The sequence below is a fragment of the Chrysemys picta genome, chromosome 9 (genome assembly GCF_011386835.1).
Source record: "Chrysemys picta bellii isolate R12L10 chromosome 9, ASM1138683v2, whole genome shotgun sequence".
NCBI lineage: Eukaryota > Metazoa > Chordata > Testudines > Emydidae > Chrysemys > Chrysemys picta.
The window spans coordinates 52978347-52992288 of NC_088799.1; the positions used below are offsets into that span (position 1 = coordinate 52978347).

Below are 13942 nucleotides of genomic sequence, written 5' to 3' on the forward strand. Positions count from 1 at the left end.
ATCTTGGGTGGGATTTTCCAAAGTGTTTGTGTTAGTCTAATTTGGCTCCCACTGAAGCTAATGGGAGTTAGGGAGAAGCCATTTCACAAGTTCTCAGAAAATAAGGACCCTGACATTTACATTTATGCCATTCTGGTTCTCTCCACCTTCTCTTCACTTGGAAGGGTCTGTGGTCTAGGAGATAGGGCACTGTGTTGGGAGTCAGGAGACCTAACCTCTGCCACTGACCGGCTGGTTGGTCTTAGGCATCTTACTTCACCTCTCTGTACCTCAGTTACTCCATCTGTAGAAGGGGATAATGATATGTACCCTCCTTTATAGAGTGTGCTGAGATCTCTGGATGAAAATTGCTGCCTACAAGGTAAGCATTATTATTTGTGGCAGAATAAACCTCTCACTATGCTACATCAGTAATCACCAGTTACTAAACTACCTCGAATTGTGAGGTCACCGAATCCTTTGTGCTCCTAGACTGGATATCAATAAACGTGATTACTCTCTCAATGAGCACAAAGCCAAAAAGAAAAATCAGGAAGTACAACACAGATATCGAGTCATTGCCCACAGAGAGAGAGTGGAGATCTTCAAAGTGCAAAAAAACCCACCAATGATTTTCTTGGGGGAAAAAATGAATACATTAAAACTCCCCAAAGCTGACAGGCTTAGAAATAATGATCCGAGTTTGCTCTTATTTAAAAACCGGCTTCCTGCTGCTTTCACTGCAATCCCCGCTTTGACTTTCAGCAACATTTACAATTAAATATACATAAGTGCTTTCAAAGAGACGTTAATTTGAAGGTCATTAACAGTGCAAAATATATTTCCTTTATTTATAAAAAGCCACATAATAATGCTATTAATCTGTTCTCTCTCTCTATTTCTAATGCTGTTATTGTCTCTAATATGAGAGCGATTGACTTTACCTTGGCTTCCAGCTACACTGCAACCCATTTTAATTACTGCTATCGGAAAGCAGTCTGTCTAACACTCATGCGCCTTGACTTTCCACAGATGACATTTTATAAAGAGAGTGATGAATTCCAAAGGAAAAGGAAACATCTGAGTTTGACTTTGTTGGGTACCAATGAAATAGACTCATACTTCAGGGCCAGGAGGGACCAACATAATAATCTAGGCTGAGCATCACAGCACAGGCAAGAGAACATCACCCAGTGTTTTCTCCATGAAGCCCATGTCCTGTGGCATGTTTTGTAGAAGGACATCCAGTCTTGCGTCAAAGATCCCCATGCTGCAAGAGCATCTTCCACTCCAGAGGCTGCAGGTTTCGGATGATACAGTCTCAACAATGAGTATGATGTAGTGCGTTTCTCATACACACATTGGCTCCTTCCCCCGCCCCATACCCCCACTCTTGTCTCTGTCACAGCCATCCGAGCCTTCCACACCTCCAATTGCTTCTTGAGCGGGCAGTGAGGGCTTTATACTGCTCAGTGGAATTGTAAACAGCCATTTAACAAACACCACACCATCTGTCCACAACTGTAAGGAGATTTAAGCACCTCTCCAAGCCACTCACAGCAAGTTTTATGCCCCTACTCCCACCCCAATCACAAAGCTATCAGCTTGGGGACCCCAGGAAGCCTTCAGTCACTGAATGCCTTCTTCATATCCTAGACCCCAGCCTCTCATGGCCTTCATTCCTCAGCTCTGCCCCCTCTCCGCTCCCCACAGCTGTTTGCTTTACGAGATAAATTACTTGAAGTACAGCCTGTCAGCAGGCTCCTAGCAAATCCACTACATGCAAAAAAAAAAGATGATGACTAGGCTGAGATTTTGTGGTTGCCATAGAAATGTAGAAATGAAACTGACAATTGAAAAGCATTTCATAGAGTAAAAGGACATGATTTGAGAGTGCGAGAGAACAAGATAGATTCAGTCAAAGAAAATAAAGAGCGAGGCAAGATAGACAAATAGATTGATCAGTAGATAGACATAAGAAATAAACAGGGAGTGAGAAAGATAGACTTACTGCCAGAGAAACGCCAGCCTGTGAAATGGACAGACTTGGCGGCATGGAGAACAGAGAGGGAAAGGAATTAAACAGTGATGCAATCAGACAGCAAGACTCAGAATTAGGGATGTACTACGTGCTGGGCTTAACAAGTCGCAAGTAGGAAGGGAGAATTCATAGGGAGGGCCTGGATGGGACTGGTCTGCTGTCTAAACCTAGTTCCCTGCCCTAGGGTCCAGACCAACCTCCCCAGTTCTATGCCCCCCTCCATCTTTCCAGGTACCACCCTTCCTCCACCTCCATTTCTCCAAGTCCATTCCTGAAGTCAGTGGGAGCTGCAATGAATGGTCAGCACCTCTCGGGGGCTTGTAGTGGGACATATAAAAAAATCTGATGGCAGAACTGCCAAAGTCTTTTGCACTTGAGTGAAAATGGCAGAACACTGGTGCCCTCTTACAATGCCATGCTGCCCTCTTGCAAAGCTACCTGGCCTTACAAGAGAGAACAAAAAAGACGTTGATTGTTAAACTGGCTGTCAAAAAGCACATCCCTCAGTGTTACTGGAAGCATCTGCCATTTTAAAAGAAATTGTTTGGGATGGCAAGGGCCATAATCAAATGTCGCATCTGGGCAAAGAGAGACCAAGACGGACTGAAGAGACAGCTTGGCAGACTCATAGTGAGCCTGGTGACAAACAACTCAGAATTCATTTGAGCTAGGTACAGATACCTCCAACTTCAGATCTTCCTCTGCCTTTGAGAAGTGACGATGTTGCCTATTGCCATTTCTAAGGGTGTCAGGTGGGCAGAGCCTTCCCTCCAGAGGCATCAGAACTGGAAGAAGAAAAGATCATAAGCCAGATTGTGGCACCTACTCTGGCTGCAACCCCTGCCCTGGAATGAAGCAGAAGAGGTGCTATCTCTTAGCTGGCAGGAAGAAGAGATGTCAATAATCTGCCTTGGGGTGACTCCGGGAGAGCCCTGATGGCTGAACAAAGTTCAAACGCAGCAGCATGAAGAAGCCAGCAAAATGATCCAACAAAAATCAGGACAATTTGGTTCTGAACGATACATTTATCTTCTCCTACACTAGAATCCACAGGTCCAGGAAAGAAATGGATGGGTTGCAATGCCCACCTGGCAGTCCCACAGGCTACCTGGCTGCAGGCTTTCACACCCAACGCTCTCCTTGTAAAAGGCTCAGCGCTGCACCATGGCTTCTAAAGACTCCATAACCTCTTTGACAAAAGAGATGCCTTGGACAATCTGAGTGCAGGATAGGGTTGCCAATCCTCCAGGATTGTCCTGAAGTCTCCAGGAAATTAAAATCAATCTTTAATTAAAGATTATGTCAGGTGATGAAACCTCCAGGAACACATCCAAACAAAACTGGCAACCCTAGTGCTGGGACGAACCTCCTTCCTTAAAATAGGACAAATACACAGGCAGGAAAAAACTGTCCTACTCCCGCACACCAGAATGCACTGGGTCAGAGCAGACACCGCTGGGGCCATACAAGGCCACAAGGGAGAGCAGAATAACTTGAATAAATAGAGGAACAGTGAAAGGGAGGTATCCGCAGGGCCCACCCCACTTTGTTTCCTACAGCCAGGAGAAGGGGGGGGCTGGCCATGCTGGAGGCTTCCCACACCATGGGCTCTAGCAGCCTCTCTGAGGCAGGGTATGGAGGCCTTGTGGGACATTATTGCTGATGGGCGGTGTGATGGGGCTATGCACCCTGCCCTGATGGGGAAGGAGCAAGAGTGGCCTGTGTGGGTGGTGGGAAGGAGGCTTTTAAAGAGGAGGAAGCTGCTGTCTGCAAAGCAGGAAGGACTTCGGAGCTAGAACTAGCTGAAGGGGATTCTGCAGCAGCAGGGGGAACTCCCTTATTGGAGACCACCAGCCCTAAGGGGCATGTAGTGAACTCCCAGCTGAGCCTGATTTGGCTCCCCGGCCAGAAGGACTCTTGTAAAACCATTCTGCAAGCACCCCCAAAGTGAGAGGGTATCGCTGGCTATTTCTCTTTTGAGTTGGCTCCAAGAAAGGTTTATTCTCAGACACACTGGAATGTTTGTTTCCCTTTTTGGTCCCCACTGTGAAGGAAATATAAGACAGTCCAGAAAGGGCAGAGCCCACTGCAAGGACTAAGAGATGGGGACCAGAGTTGGGTCCACACAGTGTTAACTGTGGCTCCAGCCAGGTGGGAGAAACATCTAAGAGGGATTGTTTACAGGCAGGCCTTAGCTGTTCTTCCCATCCTCCCTGGGTCCTCTGCTGCCAGAGGAGAGCAAGGAAAGGAACAAGTGGGCTGTAAAGCTGCAGGCATTGCTGCGAGGAGAGGCTGAGACTGTTCAGTGAGGAGACTACGCTTTCCAAAGGGAGCAGCACTGAGCTGCCTTTGGCAGGTAGAGTAAAAACACAGGGAGCCATGGTTCAGCTTTGTTCCCATTTCAGGCACCATGAGTGCAAAATGGACATGGCTACCCAGAAGTTGCTTTTCCAGAGTGATGTATCCCTGTGTATGGAAAACAGGGCCTTAGAATGGAGCCCTGGAAATCTGAAGGTCACTCTTCCAGCTGGCCAAACCCGTTCAGAAATGCAAGTCTTAAGCATTGGTGTTTGAATTTCACAGGAGAAAACTCCTTGTATCTCACATGGCGGTGACATTCCATTTCTTATGAACCTGGTCATGAGCTTTTGGTTAAGACAATGGGGGAGAAAGACCCTTTGAGACGGAAAACTGGGAGGAAGAATAAGGAAAGGAAATGTGGGGGTGATGTTATAATCTGAAATTCTTCTTAGAATTTATAGTTATATCAGCAGCCAGGGATAAAATATCCTTCTAATAGTCCCATCCCATCAACAGAGTGATCAATGGTTGCCAGATCTATATCTCCATTATAGCTGATGCTTTTGGTGCAGTGAAATGATGACCCAGTCTTTGCAGGAGATTGGGATTTGGATGAGGGATTGATGACTGAGGGTCAGTCCAGAAAAAGACAGAGATAATATTAGTTGGGTTGGGGGCAGCATCCAGAAGAATTGGCAAGAATTATATCAGCATCAATAATTGGTGGCGTGCAGCCATTACTTCGCAATCACATTTGTGACTTAGAGGTCTCGTTAGACTCAAGGTTACTTCTGGATGCTATAGTAGCAGCTGTGACTAGGAGCAGGTTTACTATTTGTCCTTGCAAGGTGAGTGGACACTTTTTGTTCAGATGTGGCCCTTGCTGTGTTGATCCATACCTCTTTCACCTCGAGATTCAAATACTGCAATGTGCTGTCCTGGGTGGGGGATGTACCTTGAGGCCACTCAGAAGATAAAATTCATCCAGAATGTGACAGCACTTGTATGAAGTGGAGCTTTTAGTTGGGAGCACATAGCAGGTGCACCATGGGCTACTGGACGGAGTTTAGGTTGTTGGTTTTGCCCTTTAGAGGCCCAAGTGGTTTGGAAGCTGGTTGCCTCTTTCATGATGCTGCTGCACAACAGCTGACATCAGCAGATGAGCTCAAGCAGCAGCTCCCTCCATATGGAAGAGAGGAAGGCATTCTCTGAAAGATCCCCTCAACTGGGACATGCTTCCTACCTTGGACCTGCTGGGGTTTGTTCACTTTCTGGACACATCACAAAGCTTGCCTTTCTTCTCAGGCTTCTGGGGAGAGGATGGGGGAGAACTGGATGGGGTTAATTACTGGCATGGTATCATGGTATGTAGTTTTGGAAGCAGGTCTGATCAGGATTGTGGAGGAAGTTGCAGTGGGTTTAAACAGTCTCCTGTGATTCTCTCAGTACTGTAAATTCTCAGCCTTGGAAAAGGGCATCCAGAGCTTCAGATGGGTGCTTCTATTAGCTGATCTTATACAAAGCTATATAAATATAGCATTGTTCTTAGAGGAAATATCCCACTCTCCACAAATGGCAGGACAGAAGCTCCTTGTGACCAGATATGCTTATTTCCCACACTTCCATCTGCAATTTAGCACTTTCCTGCTGTGGAAATCAGGAACATTGCCCATGCCTACTCCCTGGTCTACGCAAGTTGGAAGAGACAGAGGGGGACCAGGGTCTGTTCCATGGGAAAAAGGAGAAAATAAAACTCTAAATCATCATATCTAGCACTTTTCATTAGTCTATCTCAAAGTGCTTTACAAAGTAGGTCAGTGTCATTATCCCCATTGTTCAGATGGGGAAACTGAGGCATGGAGGGGAGAAGTGACATGTCCAAGGTCACCCAGCAGGCCAGTGGCAGAGCCGGAATAGCACCCATGTCTCCTGAGTCCCAATACAGAGCTCTAGCCACTAGGCCAGAGAGTTAAATTAAACAATAGGATGATGGTTAATGGACCCTGGGAAAGATACATGGCTAACCAATCTTTACATCTGTGAATCTATGGTACCAGTGCAAGCCGCTAGGTGCACAGCACTTTGGAAAATCTCTTACATTTATGTAGGTGAATTTAGGAGTCTCAGTTAGGAGATATTTTGGAAGAGCTTGACCCTTGTTCTCCTTTATGTTTTTATAGTTTTTAGCACACTGCCAGTGCTCAGTAAGTGGTCAAGACCAGTAACACAGGTTTTGCCTGCAGTGACAACGAATATGAGAGGTGGGGAAGGGAACAAAGGTAATTTGTCACGGGAAATAATCAGGTAGAGTTAAACAGCATGGCATCCTAGAACAACTAAATTACTTTGGAAGCAGAAGGGCCAATTTTATTCTCAGCCAGATGGGTACAGAGCCCATGGACTTCAATGGCAGAATTGGACCCATTGATTTCACATTAAGAAGGGTTGTAACTCAGTTCTGTTCCTGCACTACATATAAACCATAGAAACTAGACAAAGCAAGACTAGAGGGACAACTTCCTATCAGGAGCATTCCCACCCTGTATAATAAGCAGCAGCAAGGTAGTCATAAATGTAGTTTTTTTTATTTTGTCAGTTTCACTGTCATGCTGCTTTATACCTTTAGTTTTCTTCTAATAAAAGAGAAATAATAAAAACACAAAGGATCCCTTACCAATTGTGAATAGAAATGTAGTGACACAGTGTATTAGTATGCAGAATGCATGTTTCATATGCATGTTGTATTTGGTGTGACAACATGCTTGAATACAGATTTTGGTGGTGAATATTCCAAACGGTATTAATGCTTGTCTATCAGACAGGCCTTGGAACAGTCCCTTCTGCTGTCAGACAAGGGGAGTTTTTCTTTGCCTCTTTCTCTGGGGGAAACTCTACAAGTTGAAACAAGATAATTTTTGCATTTGTTAGTATCTATTCTTCATTTGAGCTTTGTGACACTTTCCTAACTAAAGCGAAAACTGCCGATGTAAAGAATATCCTGGTGCCAGGGTCCACTTTCCACTGAAATCTGCTGGGAGGCCTATAATTCCTTTGTCTTTGCCCTTGCACGTTGGGTATCCTGTTCTCCCCTCTCCACAACTCTTTAGGAAGTGATAGATGTCAGCTCTCCCATCTCACAACTCTGAGCAGCCACAGCCCTCCCAATCCAGGAAGAGGTGTTCTTAGCTATTGGAAGCTAAGTCCCATCTTGCAAGAATAGGGTAGTAACTAAAGATAACTCCCACTACTCGTGCATTCAGCTCTGGAGGAAAGGGACAAACCAGAAGGCCAGGTGTCCTAATGATAGTGCAAATACTTCAGAAGTGTCTCTAGATCCCATCACCCAGCGTGCTGGTGTGAACAGGAATGTACTTGTCACACTGTTTCAGGATGCTGGGCAGCCAACCTCATGCCCCATAGAAAACCTTTCCAGGGATTGGGGGGGCAGTGGTCACAGGAGATGGCCCATCTGAAACTGCAACATGGAGAAAGAAGACATCTGGTGCCCATGAAAGAGCACAGAGGAGAGGTACAGGCCACCAGGCAGAATGACTTTTGCTTAGAATATTTGTCCAGTGATAGAACTACCTTTACTCCACCTCCAATATTACACCCAGACTGAAGATCAGCTCCAGTGGTGTTCGGCTGTATAAGTGCATCTATGCAGTATGTGGAAGAGAGTAGAACTGTACAATTTCCAGAAATTTTGAAGGTAGAGAGCAAACACAGCTGTTTCTGCTTTTTTTCCTCCAGAAAAAAAAAAACACAGAAATTTGTGGAAAATTGAAATATCTGCAGTAGTTATGTGCTTATCAAAATGAAACTTTATTTGCTTCTTTAAGAATGAGAAATGTAATGTGTATAATTTAGTTAGCACATAAAAAGAACTGTTGGTATATTTATGAACTAAGTATAAATTCTTTAGTTTTGATTCAGAGAATAATGACGAATACACCTAGTATTAGGGAGCTGCAACTGCACGCTAAGGTACTTAGGTGTATTTTTTGCCTATTGTTGAAAATAGAAAACATTAATACTATTATAAACATAATGGGAGGTTATATCCTTTGGGCTCAGACATAGTACGTATATAGACCTGACCTGACATTATCATGCAGGAACAGAAGAAACTCATGTTTCTAGAGAAAAAGCTTGGAAAATGAATGTCCCTATAATGTAATTAACAGAGCAGAATATTAAGGACCAACAGTAAATTCAGCTATATATCAAACTTTCTGGTGGCGGAGTTACTATACTCTTTAACAGTGCACTATCATTATATATACAGTAAGTGCTGTAATTGTAGACAAACCTAGCCATCCTATGAACCAGTATAACTTAAACAGTTACTAATGTATTCTTGGAAATGCTAGCACAGCTCAAGTTTTTCCTTCTTCTTTCACTATTCATTCTGAGAGAAAATATTTCATATAACAGTTTCTTTTAAATGTTTCCCCAAATTGTTAATTTTTCCATCCTGGGTCTCAGAAAAAAATGGGGAAAAAATCTGTTTTTTCCAAAAGTTTCTGTTTTTTCCCCAGACCATCACATCTCTGCATGGGCACAATGATGGATGCGAGCTAGTGAGCCACCAAATCATAGATGTGAGATACTGAGCCACTGAAATTCCTTAAGGAGATGAATCTTAGGCACTCATATGCCAGGCTTGGTAGCAACTCAGCTAATTCTGGTCGGAAGCGAGGCAGGCTCCTTCAGCCAACTGATCAGACCTCTGTGTTTGGAAGAGCGGGCCATGAAATCTATTCCCTATGCCATGAATACACTTTGTTGACAACTGTGATTTCTGTAAGAATGTGGTGATGGAGCATGATAACTCACACAGAATGAGCTAAGTAAAGTCCTTACTAAGAGTTCATTCTTTTTATAAACTCTTCACATATTCCAGAGAGAGGCTAGACTGTCCACTCTTGCAACGTTTTATGTAAACACTGACATACTTCTAGTAATTTTAACTAGACAGATCAAATTAGCAAAGAGACTGACAGATGAACAACAAATCAAACACTGGAAAACATTCAATGGAAGATGCCTCAGTGAAGTGAGCAAAGAGATACAATAGGGAAGGATGGATGGACACAGAGGCACGCAAAACATATGGACCTACCTCTGAAGCCATGAAACCTAAGTCAGTAACTTAATAGCAAAATCCTTAGGTCCACACGATGGAAAAAAAAAAGTTCTCCATAGCCATCTTTTGCAGATCACAGAGATGCTAAAGGACTAACCAGTCTATTTTCCAGAGTGTCTCTCTCCGTCTTCTTTTCTTGTTGCCTCTGCAGTCAACAATCCCGTAACAAACACTGTGCATCTCATAATAATCCCATATGAAACCCGTGCAGTATCCAACCTGACTGTTCCTTTGCTTCTTCCTCCAAGTTTGCAAAACATTGAGAGTTGGGCTTGCTTTATTTTTCTCTTATTTCTCATTAAACATTCCAGGTGCAATTGATCCAGACAGAAAGCAAAGCCAGTCACTGGTCCCTTCCCCCACACCCCCAGTTCCACTGGAGGTTATGAATGTACCGTCCATTCCACTTGGGTTGGTTTGTTTTCTCTGTTATGGAGAAGCAGTGAATCCACAGTAAGTTGACAAAGTACACATACAAATGTGCGTGCACGCACATGGGAACACCTTTTTCTTTTTCCATTATGTTTTTTTTTTCCTTTTTGCAAAAAAATGCAAGCAAAAGAAAAACAAGGTTTTCTATTGAAGGTACATCTCTTCTTCAATATGAAGACATTAACTGGATTTATTTGGATCCCCCATGCAGTGGTCAGTGAAGTCCTTTGGTACTTGACAGAACAACATCTTGATATTACAGTAGGTAGCTGTGGAGACTTTTGAAGACACTTCCACATAGATCATGAGTAGAAAGGGAATGGGGTGTGGAAGAGAGGGTCAGGGAGGGGAGCAAAAGAAGAAAAGAAAAGGAATGTTGTTGTGAAGATGGTTTCTCTGGGTTGGGAACTCAATTCTTGCACCTCTCCCCACCCCACTGGCCCCTTGTTTCTTATTAGTTTTGACTACTGCTCACTGGTGGTGGGATTGGAGTCTATTTTTTTCCCAACACACATTGGTTTGTCTTCATTGTCTTTTAAATATATGATTTGTACATATTTATATTTATTTATATGCTGTTTCCCCTGGCATTGGTAAGTGTGCTTCTGTTAGCGAGAAACGGAAGCTGCCGGTTAGAAACGAGTCCCATGTGTTCTTTGTCTGCAGCTGCTACAGTTCTCAGACGATAATTCAACCCTTCCACATTTTTCACTGCTTTGTCAGTCTGTTCCTCCTGTCCCACCTCTGACCCTTCATTGCTTCCCCTCTGTTTCCCATCCCCATAAAATGAGAGACGTCATGCCATCGAGGTTGGAGACTGACTCATCTGTACTCTCATAGACTGGACACTGTTCAGAATCTTCTTCTGGTGTCCGGCCAAAGTCACCCCTATTCTCAGGAGATCTCTGTAAAAAAACGACAGGTAGTTCAGTTTAGATGTCTTAATTTTACACTCTTTAATATGTTTCAGGGTATTTGTCCCAGAGACACCTCATTTTGTTCTTTAGTGTTACTGATGAGATAGGAGAGAAAAGCAAAATAAAAGGTGTCCCATCTCTAAATCTAAAACAATGGACCTGTACTTGCAGGCTCATAAGCAATCATGTATTGGACAGACCAAAAACCAACCTGAATATTTGCCCCAAACGCAAACCAAACCTATCTGAAGTTCAAAAAAGTTGGTTGATTTGAGGTTATTTATTTTTTCCATTTCCTAGTGTGTTTTTTTCCTGGAAGAGAAAATAGTAAACTACCACAAGAAAGGCAATTCTCATATTACTTCTGACCTTGTCTCGACCAAGAAGCACTGACAATCTCAAGAGAAAGTCAGTCTTTAGGAGTCAGATCTTCCTCCCACAGAAGTCAATGGAAGTCTTTCCAATGACTTCAGTGGAAGCTGAGTAAGAGTTTAGGTGAGTACACTGTATGTGCCACTTACTCTGAGGTCATCTGGGCAACAAGCTGGAGGGAGGTGAAGCCAGCAGTCAGGAAGTTGTCTCTGTACTGGCTCATTTTAATGGCGCTTAACCAATCTTCTACTGAGGTAAAGGCAGTGAAATCTGGGATGGAGGGGTCTAACAGTGGCTGAGAAGGCCTGAAACACAACAGAAAGGAGCCTAGGTCAAGCTGGACTGGAAACACAAGCCAACAGATGCTGTAGATCAAAAACAAGGGTGAAACCAGCCAGCTAGTAGGTAGAAATGGGGTCATGCTGGGTTGCCAGCACTTTACCTAGTGTATAATCAGTTAAGCATTGCCAGTCTGTGACTGAGAAGTACAATTATTTTGTGCTTATTAAAAATACACCTATCCCAGTCCCGCCACCGCCACATGTAAATAAAATCCATCTATTTGGGATTGCTGCCAAAAATCTTAAATCCCTCCAACATTTCCTGAACTCTCAGTCTCCCACCATACCCTCATGCACCCCTAGCCGCCACCCCAAAATACCCGGGAAGACAGAGAGACCTTGAATCTGAGCTGAAAGGCACTACAGATAGTGTCCTACTTACTGTGGCTATTGGATTGTACATGTGCAGGATGGATGGACTGCTAACAACATAACTCTTTCTAAGTGTGGTCTGGACAGGTCCTTAGCAGATGGTTTGGAAGGCCAAGGCCTTTATATGGAGTTAAAAGTGGTCCCGGAGATGGTAACTTGTGACAGAGGCAGGATTTGTGAAGATTTGTGGCACATTGGCACAAACGTCTGTCTTCATGAGGTAATGGAACACAGCCTCTTCAGCAAGGAGGCAGAAGTGTACCTGGGAATGCTGAGTCACTATATCATCCTATCCTATCCTATCCATACTGCCCCTGCATACTGCAAACTCAGTGTTCACTAACATCTGCACAGCCATTTGATTCTACCATGGCTATTTGATTCTATCTTGCTCATGTCTTTTATTATTCACTGTTCAGGATTACATTCATGCACAGACATTATATATCTGAAAGTTTGGAGAATTCCTTGTATGCCACCACTATTTGCATGGGTATTTGGTTCATGGGCACTATTCATTATTTGTCTTTCATTATTCTCCTGTTTCAAAAGTTTCAGTATCCAATTAAAGGGTAGAAACAATACCATGTGACTTTCACCATCAATCACATGCCAGGAATAACCAATAACAAAGAGTCTACCCATGAACAACAACAACTGCTCATCGTGGTATTTGGCTGATGGCTATTTATAGTGAATACATTTGTACAAATCTTGATTGGGTCATGAATAATTTATCAACAAAAAAGAAAAGCAAAATTAATTGGATAATTGATTACCTGGTAACAACTCAACTAGGTCTATGACCCTACATCAAGGGTGGGCAAACTTTTTGGCCTGAGGGCCACATCTGGGTGGGGAAACTGCACGCAGGGCCATGAATGTAGGGCTGGGGTAGGGGGTTGGGGTGTGGGAGGGAGTGCGGGGTGTGGGAGGGGGTGTGGTGTGCAGGAAGGGACTCAGGGCAAGGGGTTGGAGCAGAGGAGGGGTGCAGGGTGCGGCAGGGGGCTCAGGGCAGGGAGTTGGGGTGCAGGGGTGTGAGGTGTGGCAGGGGGCTCAGGGCAGGGGGTTGGGGTGCAGAAAGGGTGCGGCAGGGGGCTCAGGGCAGGGGGTTGTGGTGCAGGAGGGGTGTGGGGTGTAGCAGGGGGTTGGGATGTAGGCAGGGGGCTCAAGGCAGGGAGTTGGGGTGCAGGAGGGATACAAGATGCAGGCAGGGGGCTCAGGGCAGGGGGTTGGGGTGCAGTAAGGGTGTGGGGTGCGTCATGGGGTTGGAGTGCAGGCAAGGGGCTCAGGGCAGGGAGTTGGGGTGTGGGTGCAGGAGAGGTTCAGGGTGTGGGCTCCGGCCCGGTGCCGCTTACCTGGAGCGGCTCCGGGGTGGCAGCGGTGCACAGTGGGACCAGGGCAGGCGGTTCCTTGGTCCTGGCCAATGGGAGCTTCGGGGGAGGTACCCACAGGCAAGTGCAGCGTGCAGAGCCCTCTGCGCCCCCTCCCCCAGGGGCCGCAGGGATTGGTGCCGGGCACTTCCTGGAACGGAGCAGGGCCCACGGTACCACGGGGGTGGCAATCCCACGGGCTGGATCCAAAACCCTGAGGGGCCGGATCTGGCCCATGGGCCGTAGTTTTCCCACCCCTGCCCTACATCCAAGGCTTGGAACATTAAGCGATGAGTTCGCAAAACCTAACCATTGACTCTCCCAGAACTTCCCACTGCACATACAATATCAGGGCACTTTGAGACTCACACAGCGGTGATGGTAGCCACAGTTTTGAGGCTTGCCGGGTTACGGATCATTTTATCTAGGGTGTTGACTATCTCGGTGAAGCGAGGGCGGGTGTTGCGGTCTTTCTGCCAGCAGTCTAGCATGAGCTGGTGCAGTGCAGCTGGGCAGTCCATAGGAGGGGGAAGACGGTAATCTTGCTCAATTGCATTGATTACCTGCAGGGAGAAGGAGCATGAAACCAACAGATAAATAGAGGAACAAATCTCAGAACAGTCATCAAAGTTCAAAAATCAAACCCAACCCGTACCTCCATCAAA

At 45.1% G+C, this 13942-nt stretch overlaps 1 protein-coding gene across 7 annotated transcripts in view; it reads right to left on the reverse strand.

The window, feature by feature from the left end:
* EPHB1 (EPH receptor B1) overlaps positions 1–13942 on the reverse strand; it is a 350847-nt gene that overhangs the window by 14153 nt on the left and 322752 nt on the right. For 2 of the 7 annotated variants that reach the window (XM_008171781.4, XM_042853434.2), the window contains exons 14-16: positions 13647–13840; positions 11341–11496; positions 9447–10807 (exon numbers count right to left, since the gene is read on the reverse strand). In XM_008171781.4, coding sequence (XP_008170003.1) covers positions 10699–10807; positions 11341–11496; positions 13647–13840 — 459 coding nt within the window. In that variant the 3' untranslated portion in view covers positions 9447–10698. Of the gene's footprint in view, positions 1–8125; positions 10808–11340; positions 11497–13646; positions 13841–13942 lie in introns of those variants that run through there. The other 5 variants (XM_065556230.1, XM_065556229.1, XM_065556231.1 and 2 more) reach the window with 3 other exon arrangements.